General features: G+C 38.3%; 1 protein-coding gene across 2 annotated transcripts in view; it reads left to right on the forward strand.

The window, feature by feature from the left end:
* The window catches only part of LOC103032278 (connector enhancer of kinase suppressor of ras 3-like), a 74155-nt gene that overhangs the window by 25659 nt on the left and 30401 nt on the right, over positions 1–18095 (forward strand). For both annotated transcript variants that reach the window (XM_049463508.1, XM_049463509.1), the window contains exons 3-9: positions 3419–3621; positions 6795–6882; positions 11445–11486; positions 14179–14298; positions 14579–14638; positions 16738–16806; positions 17853–17999. In XM_049463508.1, coding sequence (XP_049319465.1) covers positions 3419–3621; positions 6795–6882; positions 11445–11486; positions 14179–14298; positions 14579–14638; positions 16738–16806; positions 17853–17999 — 729 coding nt within the window. The remainder of the gene's footprint in view (positions 1–3418; positions 3622–6794; positions 6883–11444; positions 11487–14178; positions 14299–14578; positions 14639–16737; positions 16807–17852; positions 18000–18095) is intronic.

Genomic DNA, 18095 nt, shown 5'->3' on the forward strand with positions numbered 1-18095 from the left:
CACAACAGGAACCATCATTCAACAATAGCTGACGTGACCACATGGGCAAAGGATTACTTTGGCAAACTGTTTTGAGCACTACAACATGAAGAAGCCTTATTTCCAGAAGAAGCATTAACTTGTCTGGGCTCAGAGGCATCAGAGATGTACTGTTAAGCAGTTGAAAGAAGAGTAAGTATCCTAGGTCTATTCACATGGTTTTCAACGACCAGTCCAAAAGCCAGCGTCTGTGATGGTATAGGGTTCTGTTTATACTTCTGTAGTAGCAGTATTGATGCAAAAATATTACATTGATATCTCAGAGCAACATATTCTAAATATTATACATAGCATTTTTTTTCAGCGACATGCAGGTGATTATTAAACAAGACAATGCAAAACCACATGCTGCAAATCTTACAAAGGCATGGCTGTGGTAAAAAGACTGTTTGGGTTCTGGATCAGGACCGATTGGCCCAAAATAATGCCTGAAACTCATCACTTGGTATCCCTAGTTCCTAAACTTCTTTATGCATGGTCTATGAGTGGTCCAGCAGGCTAAGCGCTGCCACTATGATCAGGAGATCGGCGGTTCACGTCCTGTTCATGTATCTTGCCACCGGCTATCGGAGCCCTAAGGGAGCACAATTGCCCTTGCTCTCTCTGGGTGGGTAGATTGCGCATTCTCCCCACATCACTCCAAAAGGGTGATGTCAATCAGCACAAGGCATCTGTGAGCTGATGTATCAGAGCCGAGTCGCTGCGCTTTCCTCCGAGCACACTGTAATGCTGCTTGGCAATGCTGCATCAGCTGCAGTTCGAAAAGAGGTGGTGGTTGACTTCACATGTACCGGAGGAGGCATGTGCTAGCCTTCACCCTCCTGGTGTTGGGGCATCATTAGTGATAGGGGAGACCTAATGCCTGGGCTGTGTAAATTGGGGTAAATAAAAACAAAACTTCTTTTAGCAAGTGGAAGTGTTGTGAGAACGGATGGTCTGAAATGCAAGAATAGATGAACAGTAACAAGTACAATTGTTGACAAAGTTGACAAAATGTGAAATAAATTTGGTTCGTACTTTCTAAAATAAAATAAAAGTCAATATAAATTTATTTATATTAACCCCTGTATTTTTGTGTATAGACAATTTACATTGTCCATTCTTTTCTGACTTTTCCTATTAGTATACATGATATATATAGTAAAGGATTCCGAACGCTTCCACAATAGTGAATGTATACACTAAATATAAAAAGGCATGTCCTAAAAAGATATAAAAAATGTATAAGGATGTATGTGTTGCTTTTTTTCTGAAGAGCTTAGTTTAAGAGACTTGTCACTGTTTTGTCCCTAAAAACTCTTAACAGAACAAGCCGCTTTACAAATCTAATTGGATCTACATGCTTCAAGTTAACATTGAATGGAGCAGCTTGTCCACACCACTCTGAGAAGCTATTCTTCAGCTGCATTGCAGCACTCTATGTTTTAGACAAGGTTAGCTTGTTTTATTGCCAATTTCCCCGTCCTGATTGTGAAAGGAACGTTGATGAACTGCTCCTCTGACAGATTGCAGGTTTTAAAAATTGCAGCAGTGAAGTTTAACAGCTAAAGTAAGCTGGCTGAAGCTCTGAAGTGCAGGCTCACATGGTCTGGCTGCAGTGCGCTGCTTTTGTGAGCTGAGGTTTTCGTGCGCACCCCCTTGACTCTCCCAGCGCGGCAGTTCAGATGTTTGGCGCTCATTCTTTCCGAAGCCTTTTCAAAGTGGAGCGCAAGGTTGCCAGGTTTGGCATCTAAATTAAGCAACAAGCGTTTGGCCAGACAGTTTTTGCAGTCTAAATAGGGCAGTGCTGTTCTAAACAGAGCAAGTGGCTTACATTATGAAACACATCAGCAGCAGATGCTGAACATGAGGTGCAATGGAGTCTCTGAGCAATTATAGCTTATGCTCGTGACCTTCAGACAGATGACTAACCACAGTATTTGTGGCAGGACATGGAGTAAAATTAAGTGTTGATTGTCGGATTGTCGTAAACAAACCAGCTTTCGCTTCTGTTTTTCAAGCAGGGAAAACAAGTCTTATTTAAACTTACGTTTGTGTTTGATGACATTGTTTGATCTACTATGTGTAAACTCCTTAAATCATCTTGTTATAGTAGTATTAGCAATCTTGAAGTCTGGATTTTGTCCAGTACTTTGTCCATCATCTGGTACCACTGTAAACCAGTGGTGTTTAACCCTGGTCCATTGAAGTTGGGTGTTGGGTTTTGATTCTCCAAACCAATTCAGATACCACAGTAACCTTTTTTTTATCTTCCCCATACATGTGTAGGCCTATTATGCGGCCCCCATCCATTCTAGAGAAGGTACAATCTCCATTTATTACGGCACTCTTAGTTTTTGGTTCTTTCGGTATCACAGAAAACAAGTACAGTCTTTTTTTTTTTTGTCAATGTGATACTGATGTATTGTTTCTCATGGGATCTCTAGACCCAAAGACATTTCCCATTTTACCCCTCCCACTTGTTTTTGAATGTCATTCTTCCCTTTGGAACTGAATTACAAGAAATCCTCCCCCTAAGAAATGAGACTACATGATATGCCATTAAAATAAATGACGTATGAATTCCAATTTGACCTTTCATATTCATGTTGCATGTCCATTGTTCTTATACAAATTCGATGTAGGACCACATATGAAAGTGACTCAAATCTGATTTGAAAAAAAAATCTGATTTGGCATGTTCACACAGCCATGAAAAAAATCTGATCTAAGCCACATTGGGCAAAAAATCAGATTCGAGTAACTTCAGCCTGGTAATGTGAACATAACCTGAGCTAATGCCATGCTTATCAACTCTTCACCCTACTCCTCTATCCCAACAAGAATCGGGGCACCCTACCCTTAAGCATGACTAGGCAAAGTGAGCAAGAGGTAGAGGCCTTAATGTCTGCATTGCTGTGGCCAGAAAAAGCTTTAAACTGAGCCTCCAGGACCATCTGTTTATCTGACAATGCTACAAATCAAAAGAACATAAGAGCAGGAGAGCAGCACTGCATGCTTCATGGGATTCAGGTGGTGTTCCTGCCAGAGGACTGCTGGGTGACTCCTCTCTGTTCAGATCATCCCTGTCAGTCTGATGTGGCCGCTCATCCATGCAATGCTATGGAGTTAAATGTCTGGATGCCTATTTTTCTCTCCTAAAATCCAACCCAGAACTGCTGCTGTTCTGCCATTCATCGCTATTGCCACTCTGGTTACTCCAGACGAGCTATTTCTTGCAATTTCATCATCCTTACTCTCCTGCTCCACAGATAAATTCTCAAAAAAATATATTAAAAATATATATAAACATGTCTGTGTGTGGGTGTCTTTGTCTGTGTGCGTATGTGTGTCTCTTCATACTCATGATCATTTTTGTCTATGTTTATTTTCCTTTTAGAACTATGGTGTGGAAACTGATAACTTGAAGAACCTGGTGGTAAGAATGAGAGCAGCATCCAACAATCTACACATCGGGACTTCAGAGCGCAGGAAGAGCCCAAGCTATGATGGCAGCAGCTCCCGCAAACCCCCCAATGAGTTCCTCACATCTGTGGTTGAGCTCATCGGTGCAGCTAAAAGCCTTCTGGCATGGCTGGACAGGTATGAAAGGATATACAATTTAAGGTTTGCTGCGTAAGATGAATATCTGCAGCCTGTATTTAAAATAGAATAAAAATATTCTATTGTGGTTCTAAAGCTATATATTACAATCATACTAATCTTCTGTAGTATTAGTGTACCTAGTATCTTGTATAGTATCTCGTTACGTTTGCTATGTCCCATAGAATATGCCTGTTGGGCCTTTTCTATTGAATTTGGATGTGATTTCTGCCAGAAATGCATGTTTGCACTGGCAATCTTTATGATGTATTTCTGTTACACCTGTGACACTGTTTGTTGTGGATTTATTAATTACTGCAAAACTTAGTATAACAAAAATATAATGTTCTATTAATCTGGCACCCACTGTCAGTCCCAAACTATATCTGATCATTGATGTCGCCTTGCCATGAGTATTTTGGCCAGTTTTTGACATCTCTCACAATATAACACCTCACAACTTATACAGGTGTTCTCATGGCAGCCCCTTCACAATCAGTTTACATGCTCTTATCCCTGTGCTGTTGCTATGGGTCAGAATATACAGTAGGAGTGAGAATTGCATGTCTGGAATCTTCTGTTGGTTCCATTCAGCATATGAGGTTAAAATCAATCACGTAACAACATACCAACGTTATGCAATGGAGTGATCTGCACTATTGACTTTAAAAGGTACAGATGTAGAAAGTAAAAGTATTTTTATGATGGCATAAAAGCTTTTTTGTTGTTATGGTCACCATATGAGTTGCTTTTCATGAACTGAAAAGCAAGTGTGACCCCGTGTCTAGTCATAAAGCTGATGTCATTAATGGAATCATGTTGGAGTGCAGAGCTTGCAGACTTGCATCTCGCTTAAGTGGTCACAGGCAGAAGCAGCGGGGGCCAGTCTTGAATTTAAGAGATGTCTCCACAGAAACCTTCAAGGCCGGACGAAACTAGATACATTTTCTGTTTCAGTGGGTCTGCCTCTGGAGACCGTATCAGAGAAATCTCTCTCAATGGAGACAAATCTGTCCATCACTTTGTCTAAAAGCATAATAAATCCTACTCTGATTGGAGATGCACCATATTTTTGTCAGCAAATTAAATTATTTGGTCAGAAATAGCCAAACCAAACAAAGAGTGATGTATTTTGACTCCTCATAACTTGAGATCAGAAAAAGCAATCGCCATCATACACCTCAAATAACCTCATTAAATAACATGACTTTTCCCGTTAGTATCCAAAAACAACATATAATATGCACATATTTAATGTCTAAAAGTCATATTTTGCTGTTTGTATGTCTGCTGGGATGTTAAACCTGTTCTGTGTTCAATAAATATTTTTAAATGAAAGATTTGTAGTTGACAAAATAACATTATTAATTATTTAAAAATATATGCAAAAAACCCTTCTGCCAAATGTTTTTCATTTTGTTCAAGTTCGGCTTCTGCCAAAAATTTCAATAGAACCACTTCAACTTTTGATTATTTATCTAAAAGCAGCAGACTGAGGAAGTATATGCTCATATCGCCAGACGGAATCAGTGCTGATGGACTTTTTTATGTGACCTCGGCCTGTACCAAAAGAATGAGTTCAGTGATGTGGTAGCCTCTCTCATATTTTGTGGCTGGATAGCTGTGGTCAGTCTGGGAGAGGAATGGGAGCCCTTTGACAGGGGAGAGGATTTTTGTAATGGATTGACATGGCAACCCGTTCAGCCCCAGCCTCAGTGTTTATGACCACAGGCTGTTGAAGTCCCGCCACGCGGCAGTGGAAGTGGAGTTCTCCTGTGCTATTGTGTGGCTCCAGTGTAATGGCTTTATTGCAGCAGCCCCGTGTCACACTACTGTCTCTCTTTAAGATTAATGTCCTTGTCTACGCAGTGATAAACAGTGTGGGCGGTGCTGTGTGTGTTTATACGCTGCTAGCAGAGAGCTCTGGAAAAGTGTCTATAGGCTGTGTTAACACTAGCATTTTGGCTTAGTTCCAGATTTATTTATTTTTTCTCATATCTTTTTTACATTTGTAAACTATGTTACCTGTTGTTAGTTCTAAACTCTCCAACCCGAACACACAGCTCATCACTAGCAGCATTGGTTGCTATATTTAGTTATTCAGACAATAACTATTTTTTGTCTGTGTGACTATTTTATACCACTGGTATATCGATAATATAATAGCACAGTAATGTAGTTACACATTTAAATATTAGCAATATTTTTTGTTTAATAATAAATAAAACACCATAGATAAAAATACCATAAAATATGCAGTTTTTAAACAAAGTTTATACATGGGCTTCTTCATGGTAATTGGCTCTCCCAATACTAATACCCAATACTCAGGTCATGCCCATTTATTGTACAATAAATCGATAATATAATTATGGTTTCAGGCCTAAATATAATGATATGCAGTCAAATTGATTTCAGTCTGACCATGTTATTTTTTAATACTCAGTGTGAACAGTCTAAAACTGCCCAGTTTAAGAAAACTATCTATGTTTTTTAATGCAAAATCAGTGAGTTTACATACATTTCATAATCTGATTATGGATAATTCAATAAACTAATCCAGTGGTCGTGTAAACAGCTTACTCCAGATTCTCAGATCACAGATCCAATTAACCCCTTTATGCAGATCCAAGCTCATGCTCATTTTCAAACAAAGAAATCATATAAAGAGAGATTCATTTACCGGGGGATTTTTGGATTTCTCAGTCTGTGAATGCGTGAAAAAGACTCTGTTTTAACACAGCATCCATGAGATGGGGACAAAGTACTTTTGGAAGCAATGCTGAAATTGAAGGATTCAAATAATCTTCATCTTCTAGCTGATGTATGTTTATAATGGAGCTCGATGTGTTAAACAAAAGACACAAAAGGTCTTGTGGTTGGTTTTTAATAACATCTTATTCTGTGAAGTTATTGGCTGGTTATAAAGCACAAATGCCCTACTCATTGGCCTACATAAGTTTCCCTATTTTCTGATTACTCAAGTTCATGTATAGTATGTGCATCGATTAGATTACTGACAAACTCTGATATCTGGTGCAGGAATTGGATTATAAAGTGCATATAAACACATTCAATGACTCAAACCTAATTTAAGTAAATTATTAGATCAGTTTACAAACCAGGCTTAAGAATCTCACATCTTTGCCTTTTTTTTTTTTTTTTTTTTGCAGAACCCCTCTGACTGGGATCAGTGACTTCACCACCACCAAGAACAAGATCATCCAGCTGTGCTTGGAGCTGACCACCACAGTCCAGCAGGTCTGCTTTCTCTCTCCACTCTATTACATTAATTTTTTATTTTTAATTAGACATGTTGAACATCCTACCAGACGTTTCCAAATCCATCTGTTATTCACATTCTCCAGTACCTGGATGAGTTCTGTATGTTCTTCATATGTGAGATGGAAATTTGGATGTGTTCCAAACTTAAAGCCAGAGGCCTCAACACACACATATTGCAGTTGTTTGTTTTGGGTTTTTTACACTCTTACGCTATTAGGCAGACCCCCCAGAATGCCAGCCACAGTTTCTAAGTTTACAGTTTCATTAAAAGAGGAAAAAAAAAGCTTGGGTGCTCTTTTAAAGCTGGTGGCCAGCATTCCTCAGCCTTATTTTCCGTGCCATGTGGCTCTGCCTGGGCATCAGCAAGATGTTCCCAGCAGGAGGCTTCTCTCTATGAGCTTTCATTGCAGCGATAATTGCAGATACAGGAGGGCGGTTTACATTATGATGAACGCTGCTTGTGTTTAGCCAAGCATTAATCAACACAATAGATGAAGGCCTGTCCAAGCTAAATACGCTAGAGTGTCATCAGATCCAGCGCTTATGAGGTTATTTAATGTCACGGATGATAAAAGCAAGATGAATTTCAGCTCTGAAGCATTTTTGTGTCCTAGTGAAGAAAAAGTCAACAGGTTAATCCAGGTCAGTTTAATTACCTTCTTACCCTTTCACCTGACAAATTCCTTTTGCGTGATCTATGTTTTCATGCTGATATTTAAAAAGGCTATAAAGGACTGTATGTGTGTGTGTTTTCTGGCACTGAATGGATTTATTTCATGATGCTTGTAAAAGTAGCAGTAGCCTGGTGTGCAGCTTTTTGCTGAGTTGTGGATTTGGGGCTCAGTGCCTTTCAAAAGGGGCAGAGCTGCACTGTAAAGGTCCCACTGATTTAAAGTGAAATGCTCCCTACTTTTACTTCTGTTTAGGTCCGGGGATTATGTGCAATTACAGAATTTTGGCAAGAAAAAATGCAAAATAACAACTTCTACTAAAACGTGTCAATATGAAAACTACTACACCATTTCTATAAACTAAATCAGGTCATGTCATCCCATTTGTCCTGAACCTTTATTTTAATTGATTAACAAAATTAAGTAAAAAGCAGCACATAAGAGATTCCCCTTTATTCATTACATGAACACAGCTACTTCACTCATTTTTAGTTCTTTAGGTAAAAACTTTATTATCTCTTCCTCATACCATATACAGTTCTGGATAAAAATAAGAGACCACTTCAGTTTCTGAATCAGTTTCTCTGATTTAGCTATTTATAGGTATATGTTTGAGTAAAATTAACATTGTTGTTTTATTCTATAAACTGCAGACAACATTTCTCTCAATTTCCAAATAAGAATATTGTCATTTAGAGCATTTATTTGCAGACAATGAGAAATAGCTGGTTCAAGTTCATATTTATAAAGTTTTAAGAGTCAATATTTGGGGGAATAACCCTGGTTTTTAATCACAGTTTTTGTGCATCTTGGCATGTTCTCCTCCACCAGTCTTACACGCTGCTTTTGGATAACTTTATGCCACCCTGGTGCGAAAATCAAGCAGTTCAGCTTGGTTTGATGGCTTGTGATCATCCATCTTCCTCTTGATTGTATTCCAGAGGTTTTCAATGTGGTAAAATTAAAGAAATTCATAATTTTAAGTGATCTATATATAGAGCTGTATATATATTATTATATATAAATTTTTTGGTAAATGCGTTGGAAAGGGTTTCTTCTACTGAACAGGATCACATTTCAACAGATGTCCCAGCACATTATATTACTAAATAAAACACTAAACCTTTTACACCATTCTAAGAATCATAGAGAGTTTGAGGCCTGAGTTGAGCTGGCAGTTCAGCAGGGTCAGGAATGGACCACGTTAAACTAAACCCATGCTGGGAGTCTCAAGCCCAGTGAAGAGTTTAATGGTGTGGGAAAAATTCATTAGGTTGCATGGCCTCTTAATGGGGGAATAAGCCTGACCAATCCACACACAATCTCTCATCTTATCTCTTGTGGCCTAGAGGAGAAAAATATACCTTTAAATCTCCTACAACAAATGCGTGATCTAGTAGCAACTTGTCTGATGCTTTAATTAACAACGGGAAGACGCAGAATCTCAAAAAAACACAGTGAGGCTTTACTGGCCAGCTGTGTAAATGGTAGCATGTTCAGTTGTTGTGCCAGCACAGTTTGATTTCTCCGTCTGCCTCTTTACTGCTTTTATACACAAAGCTGCTCCAGTTTCACATCAAAACGCTGACACACAGAGCCATCTGATCTCTATCAGCTGTTGTCTGATGACATCCATGAGTCTGAGATCAGTTTACTCAGTGTGTGTCTGTCTGATCTTCTGCCCAGTGTCTACAAATGGGAACTGAATGTAGATGTTAGTTTATCTTGGGATGTGTTTTTTTTTAACCAATTGTTGTCTATTTGAATATATTCAAATGTATCCATATATAACTATTTTTGGCATCCTTTTTATGCCATAAAGATATTTTTTTAATGTGGTTGAGATGAATTATTGTAGAGTTATTTGGTTGCTGGTATGGTAAGCTATGCATAGTCTGAAAGCTATGCATTTCATGCCACATTCTTTTCTGAACCACCTTTTTTCAGACTTGGAAACAGATTTGTGGAAAACCCTCAAATTTGGTGCACAAAGGAAAAACAATTCAGGTGCCAGAATGTCTTCTGGCTTAAAAATAGAGCAGTAAAACAATTGAAATGTGAAGTATCTCTTTTCTAACGCAATATATCAAATACAGACACATACTTTTCCTTTCCTTTTCCGTACTATTTATTAGTGGCTTTTTTTCCTCTGCCCAAAAATTACCATTCCTCATAGAAATAGATATCCAGTCATTAAAGACTCAGAGCTATCCTCCTCTGGATTTGTAGGTCACACAAAATAGTGATGCTGCTCACGCTGGAAGCTTGTGCTGGCACACTTCCCCCAAATCTCTGCTTATTAACACTAAGCACTGAATCAGGTCAGTGGTATGGTTCTCATAAACGCTCACCAAGCATTCCGTGGTCAAGCCTGAGGCTGCAAGCAGCAGATGGACAGGTGCTCGCTGGACAAGTGCAGCATATCCTGCTTCAGATAGACAGGCAAGCTCTAGCTGTTAGTAGGGGGTTGCTTTCATAGCCCACCACTGACCAGTACCCCCCACCTCTCCCTCAGTATTGCAGTGTTGCCTTAGCTGTGAACAGGGCTTTTAGTACTGTAGGAATATTCAATCTTTTAAAGCACCCCCCTTAAAAAAAATATTTTATTTTCTTGTCAAAATGTATTATGTAAGTATTAGTTTTGTTAGTTACAATATGTTAACATTTCCAAGTTCATATATTTCATATGTGGAAACTAAGTTGGACCAACGCTTTTAAAAATGTGAATGTGCCCTTTCACATAGACATTTGAACATAGCGTTTCAGCTCCCATTGGGACAGCCAATCAGAATAGAGGGTTACATATTTGGACAAATTTACATATCAATATCAATTATTCTTAAGGGTACTGTAACAAAACAGTTGAACTTAAAACTCCTTTTTGGACAGGGTTAATTATACATGAGGAAGTAGGGTAATGTATTTTTTTTTTTTTACTGATTTTAGAGTTTTTTTTTTTTTTGGTTTTTTTTTGTGATTTTCAGTCCCGTCCGAATGCTCCATGTCAGTTATTGTTACAAACTGCACACAACCTCAGGTTATATTTATGTGAAGTTTTTTACATTTTTCCTTAATTATGGAGGTGCTTATTTAGTTTCATCATGCATGCCACAGATACCTTTGGTCAATTAAATCTGAGCCAAACCTGAAAGTGCAGTGCTTCTGGCAGCTTTAGGTTAAGTTTGTATACCGTACCTTATAGCCTACATACTGCACATATTTTCAAACAGAATATTCATTATTACTATAAGTAATCCTGTAAATTGATGAGCTGGCTGACGTTTTTTTTTGTTTGTTTGTTTGTTTGCAAACTTTTCTTCCTTTTTTTTGTGGGGGTTACAGCAGTGCGTAAATCAAGTAGCGACTCCCATCTCAGTCAATTGTGTATTTATGTTGACATTTCTTAATCCGAAAACAGGCATATATTTTGCTTCCTGTAATAAAATTACTCGCATGGTGAAGCTTTTCCGTTTTAAGTTTGTATATCTTAAACACATAAGCATTCCTCACGGAGTGTTTGGCCCAAATCGTTAGTGTTGAGATGCGCTCAGATGAGTGCCCTTCTCTCTCACCGTGTGATTTACTAGATACTAGTGTCGTCTCCTGTTTATCTTCAACTATAGTTTGCTGTCCCTTTTCTCAGTCTTATGTAATTATGTTGTCTTAGCACCGACATGGATATGTAATTCAAGACTCGAAGCTGTTTATTTGTGGCTGAAGCTCATCATCTGCTGTCTATATCTGGATCACTAATTACACAAACTCTGTCCTGACCCTGATTTTTGGGTGCAGTACTTGGTTCAGAGGGTTCTCCTGGCTCCAGGCTTCCTGGGGATTGACGTCATCTTTTTCTTTTTGTTTTCTCAGGATTGCATTGTCTTCGATATGGAGGAGAAGATTCTGGAAGTTGTAAGTATCCATTTGCATAATGCTATCATGTTCATGTTCTTTCAGCATGTTCTTTATATGTGTTATCTTTCGAAGTAAAGTAGAACCTTGTAAGAGGGACTATATGCTATAGACACATGTACAGAAGCATCTGCACACTCAAATCAATGCAAAATCACTTTAATAGGCAAGCTTTCGAGATCAGAGATCTTCTTCTATCGCAGGAGTCGGCAATAGGCATGGCCTGCAGGCATGAAACATCTGGCCTGTGAACTATAATGTTTGAACTATAATGGACGTTAATGGGGGGGGGAGGTTCTCTGGCAAGCTTTTGTTTACATCCCTCCCCTGTCTCTCTGTAGTGTTCGGTGTGACTTTAGTTTCCGCCCGTTTTCGTTTTTCGGCCTGTTTTAGGGCTCCCGATCTCCTTATAAGGGCGTTTTTTTCTTGGTTGTGTCCCAATTCACTAGCCAGGGCAGCGGTAGTGTATTGGAACGTGACCCTGACTACACAAGTTCAATCCCGTGTGAGAAGCAGTTTGTTTTATTTTTTTATTTTTTCCTTTTTTCTTGGGTTTACCTGCTTTGACATCAACTGTTCTGCAATTGGCTTCAACAACCCTACCTATATAGTACATATCTATTTTTAAATAAGGTCTTTGAACAAAACTTTTGTTTGTTTGGATGCTTCTTCCAAATGTAACTTAAGGCTGATTGGTGTACAAGCTATGTGCACATTTGAACATCTGTGTTAGCAATGAGTTCAATTAAATGCAGCTGCATTCACAAATAAAAAGGAATGTCCTCAAACATTTATATAAAAAAGTATGATAACATTTACAGTGATATGTTACACTGACATTTTTCAGACTGGGAAATGGTGGAAGTAGTCCAGCAGTGTTATTACTGGGGAAGGCAAAGCATACGGTTCTCCTCGTAGATTAACTGACAGACCCTCAGCATTGCTCTGTGTTTGGTAATAAATGCTGGCGGCAGGGTCGGAAGCTGCTGTTGAAAGAGAGTGGCATATTGTGGCCCCTGCCGTCCATCAGCGTTTCCTGTTAACGACACAGAGCAGACCTCGTCCCCTGACATTAGACTTCCTCCCTCTCCGTCGCCCCACTGAACTCCAGCCAACCCCTCTCACTGCGGCCCTTTCCTCCCCCTTAAACAACACACGTGATGACATGTTCGCAGCAGTTATGCAGGCGAGGGTAGACTGAAAGCTCTGGCCTACACTCCTCTGTAGAGAACACCAGTTTACTAGAGTCTGAAAAGTTCCTTCTGACTCGTTCACTTCACTTGTGCCCACCAGATATGGGTCAAATGAATGTTGGAGCTGCACGAATTGTTGTATAAGGTGAACATAGTTTGTGTCAGAGTGTGTGCAATGCATACTAATAATGATGTGAGATTTTAACAAGCAAGTCTGAGAAGAAAGGCTCCTTTGTATCATCACTAAACTGCCCCTACTAATGATGCCAAAGTGCTGCCATTGGACTTAATGAAGGGAAAGTGAGGGGGAGTGTCTTTTTTTTTTTTTTTTTCTCTCTCCAGATAATGGAAAAAGGATCAGATAATGGCATGCTAGTCATCTGGCCTTTTTACCTGGAACCTTTGATTGTCAAAAGTTTGAGGACATCTTCCCCTCTTTTGAGATTTTAGTGTTTTCTTTGGTTTCAGGAAAAGAAAACAATTTTAAAAAGTTACCAATAAGTTGGATAAATTTATAACCACCAGCTTCATTTTCATTGAAAAGAAGTTTGCAATATACAGAGCTACTTTTAACAAGTAAGAAATAACTGTTATCTTTTAAACAAATTATTTATTGTGTATACTGTATAGCACATAAAAAAATATTGCCAAAACTTGGATCAATGTAGGGAGTTTGTAATTATTCCATTATTCAATTATTCAATTTTTTGTTGTTTTACAAAGACAGACTTAAATAAAATAATAATCACACTGCATGCAAAGTGGCCTGATACAAACTATGTAAACGTACATACTAAAGAGAAATTGTGGAATGGACCATTAGGCTTATCACCAAAAAACATTTAAGCTTCCTTTATAAAAATGGTATTCAGCCACTTGGTTTGCTCCCATTTTGTGATTTATAAGCTTTTTATTTTCCTTTCTTTAATGCAGCTTCCTTTGAAGCAGTTGCATCCCTCACTGTTGTTGTCCATTTTTTCCTTGAAAATACTGAGACTAAGTCGCTTTGTCATTTGTTGGATATGTATTGGATTTCTGTACCACATATAAGTGAACCAAAGGTCACATCTGATTGTTATTTAGATTTAGATCTGTTACCTGCTGCTAGACGTAGCCTAGTTGTGTTGAAAACTTTCTCATATGAAATCATTTTAAAAGTTTAAATCGTACCTTACGCATTGTGTGTTCACACACATTCTAAATTGTTGAAATGTTGCAGACGTGATAATACAGCATTAAACAAAAAGGTACCAAAAAGAGATTTAGATTTAAAGCAATACTGAAACCACTTCTTACAGAGTTCTGTGCTTCTCTTAGAACCATCTTTGTTTTCGTGTACCATTTAAGGAACCTTTTTGTTCCTTATGTAAAGTTAATGAAGTTATTTAAAGCTAAGGTATCAAACAGAAATACAGAAACTTAATAGGATTGATACTTAAGTGCTTTTTTCAGATTTTCTTCTTTTCACACTAATGCTAAGTGCTCCTCTTTAATTGCAGTCCAAGGTGCTGAACAATATCTGTGACCAGACCGTGAGAACCACCTCTGATCCTCTAATGAGCCAGTCAACGTGCTTGGAGGAAGTGCAGCTGACCAACATCAATCCCGGAGAGGGGCTGGTGAGGACTTCCCACCCTGCTTATTCTGTTAGACAAACAAGAAAATTGCTGAAATGTTCTGCTGAAATCATTTAAAGCCTGAGCAGTTGTGATGCAGTCCGTCATTATGTTCCTGTGGTCACTTGCAAGTAAATAATGTGGAGTAAACACAGAGCCTGCTGTTTACTTTTGAGAGTTTACATCAGTTCACAGTGCCTTACATCAACCCTCTGTTTCTTTCTTTTTTTTCCTCTCTCTTGCTCCTCGTCCTCTGTCGCTCTCTTTCTTTCTCTTTCCTCAGGGGATGTACATCAAATCCACCTACGACGGGCTTCACGTCATCACCGGCACCACTGAGCATGTAAGACTTTGATTCAGCTCTGAGCTGCTGTCTGATGCCAGGGGCTAAGATATATTTAGTCTATCCGGATGCATGGCGTTCATGCTGACGGAATACACTGAAAGCAGACAGAACTGTTTCTGCTCTGCAGATTTGCAGCTTTGAGCAGATCAGTGGGAGCAGCCCTATTAGTCACAAAGTTCCTTTAAATTCAAAACGCAGATGAAGCCATTAGCGCTTTGAAGTCACAGCTATTGTTGGCGATGACAAAAGTGTGTTCAGATACCTTTTTCTCTTGTAGCTTATTACAGTTAGCAGGGGAATTCTTGCAAAACAGCCAGAAAAATACAGATTAAATGGAGATTATTGAAAACTCTAAATACAAGATGCAAACATTAATTATTTTGTTGTTGTTAACATGATTTATTAAAGAACTACGTAACTAAAGAAAGTCTCAACTTGTAGCTCAACTTAAAGTTAAATTGTCATTCAGGGATCGAAAAATATTATTTGTACTTTGTCGTTCTAAACTTTGTAGTAATTAGATACATTGTACAAATTAGATACATTACAAATATATTTCAATATTTCTGCAATGAACAACAGGTTTTATCTGCTTACGTTAATATCTGCATTCATTTAAGCCCCACTTTTGTAATACATTAAATTTTCAATATTAATTTTGTTCATTTTCAAAAAAAAAAATCTAATCTGATTCATTGTTTAAGAAGCAATGAGTCCATAAAGCTGTTATTTTTTTTCCCTGTGCTAATACTGGCATATTTGTCTGCTATATAGCAAGACGGCAAGGTTTTACTTCTTTTATCTGCTGGACCTTTCTGTTCATTAGATGAAGCTGGTAAAGAAACCTTTTATAACTTTTAAAACATGCCCTTTTAAAATAACCCTTTGTAGCATCTTTCATTTGGAGAGTGTACTTATTTTTTAAAAAATGTAATGACATGATACTGTATTAGAATCATTTTATACACTTATCTAAAACTAAACTGGTTTAATATTACAAAAAACTTTGATTTACAAGAAACAATACTGCTGTGGTTGTCTTAGCATAATTAGCTGTAAATGCAGTTTGAGAAGTGAGAAACATGCCGTCAGGTATTGCTTATGATGTGGTTTTTCTCCTTCCTTCTACTGCATATATACATCAGTATATACATAAAAGGTATATGTAGGAGTGTTTCTGGAACAGCCAATGAAAAACAGAGAAGCAGAGATATGCAGTTGGACTCTTTATTTGCATTGTAAATAACAAACCATAGAATTTTACATACTGATACTGAGTTTTCATAATGCTATGTATGCTCTGCTTTAAGAACACCTTTAAGAAGTCCTCTATAGGACCATAGCTACACTTATTTACTGTGTTAGAACAGTTCATATACTTAATTTGTCCTTACATCCTACTTTATCCCCTCTCTTTAACACTGGCCCTATTAGGTTCTGCTGTCGTTATGGCAACGTCCATGTTTTGCATAAACATTTGTTGGCATGTAGCAAACAAGAGAACAAGGGGCAGATAGTGGTGGGGTGTGAAAAGCCTCCCCTTCTCTGTGGGTGGTGGAGGCCATTTTTCTTTTCGAGAAAAGCCCACGCCTGCTGGTGTAATCTCATTATCGACTGGCTGGGTGAGAAGATTGAAGTAAGAAGGACCAAGATGATCCATAAACATGTCACTCACTGTGTCACAATTCACAATTTCTCTCTATATATGAATTCCCACGTCTGACGTAATGACTCACCCACCTTTTACCCAGTCTTTGACGAATTACAGTTAATGAATCATGCTGACATTTGTTAGGCTGCTGTTACTCAACCGCCCTCTTGTTTGCTGTGATAATCTGACAATTTAGCCTCCTTTGGGAGTGAGGTTCTGAGTAGTCTGTTTAATTTCAACCTTACAGTGGCTTCAGATATTTTGGCTGAGAATTGTTCCAGTGATTATGCCCTTTTACTGAAGAGTTTCTGCAGAAGCTGAAAAAGTGCAGGATCTGAAAAAGTGCATATATTTGGTGTTAATGGTTTTTCTGTACATTTTTATCAGGTTTGTCTGTATGTTTAATAATATGCTCTGTTCTTCCCCTTTCATCTTCTGCTTATAGTCTCCAGCAGACATGTCCCACAAGATCCACGCAGGCGACGAGGTGATCCAGGTGAACCAGCAGACAGTGGTGAGCATCTCTCTTTTCTCTTCACATGGCATTTCTCATGCTTCTAAACCTGGAAAGTTTTAGCTCAGTAGCTTCAGTATAGATGCTAGCACCCTTTTTAGGAATGCCTTATTTTAGCTTTTTGTTATAGAACTCTGAAGGTCATACAAGGACAAAAATCACATGAGCAAGCTTTATGTATGATCTTGACATGGTTTGAGGTGATGAGGCAGAAACTATGAGGCAATTTGCGCAATACTTGTGGGCTTGTGATTATAAGCTCTTTTGGATTGTTAGCACTGTTAGCATCATTAGCGTCATAGTGCACAACTAGGGCTGCAACAAATTATTATTTTGTTAGTTGACTAAAATTAACTGCTGATTATTTTTTCGAGTAGCCGATTAGTCAGCGATTATTTCTGTGTGCTCCACGTCTAAAAAAATGATAGAAACAGCTGAACATGAGATTTAAAAGGCCTTTAAATATCTAGATGTTGTTTAAACGTAACGAGTACTGATTATTTATTCAGTAAATATGTAATTAATTATGTTTGGGCACTTTTGGAGACCCAGACTATGTTGAGTTATTCATATCCCATTGTACTTCTGTCCGCAGCACTTTGTGTGTAATGTGGTACTGTTACAAATTAACGATTAATCGACAATAAATTTTGTAGGAAACAATTTTAAATAATCGACAATGTCGATTATATCGACTAATCATTGCAGCCCTATGCAACACACAAGAAGAACCTGGAGGACTAGTTAATTTTATTGCTGTAATGTAGGTGAGAAAACCATGTCAAGTGCTTTAAAGTTCTTAGTACATTAATGCAGAAAAGAAATGTATAACATGTGATTAAAAATATTTACAGCTAATTGTAAAATAAAATATTTGAAATGGTAAACTGCATTCTCAGATAAGATATAATGTGTTTTATTGCTTAATAAAGCACTCGCATACAAACACGCTGATTTTGTCCACCTTGACTCCATGTGTTGCTTGTGATTCTGAAGCTAGGTTTGTTGATATATTAAATCTGTGTGTGTTTTGTGTTTTGCTGCAGGTGGGCTGGCAGTTGAAGAACCTGGTGGCTAAGCTGAGGGAGGATCCTAAAGGAGTGGCGCTGCTGCTGAAGAAGAGGCCGGCAGGCACGTCAGGGTTCACACCCGCACCCCTCAAAAACATGCGCTGGAAACCCCCACAGGCACAGGTCAGTCCCTCCACAGGAATGTTACCAAGTCTTCTCCACTCTCTCCACCTCTTTTTCATATTCTTGCATAGTTCTTTGCTCTTGCTCTCTCTATCT

Source organism: Astyanax mexicanus, chromosome 14, assembly GCF_023375975.1.
Source record: "Astyanax mexicanus isolate ESR-SI-001 chromosome 14, AstMex3_surface, whole genome shotgun sequence".
NCBI lineage: Eukaryota > Metazoa > Chordata > Actinopteri > Characiformes > Acestrorhamphidae > Astyanax > Astyanax mexicanus.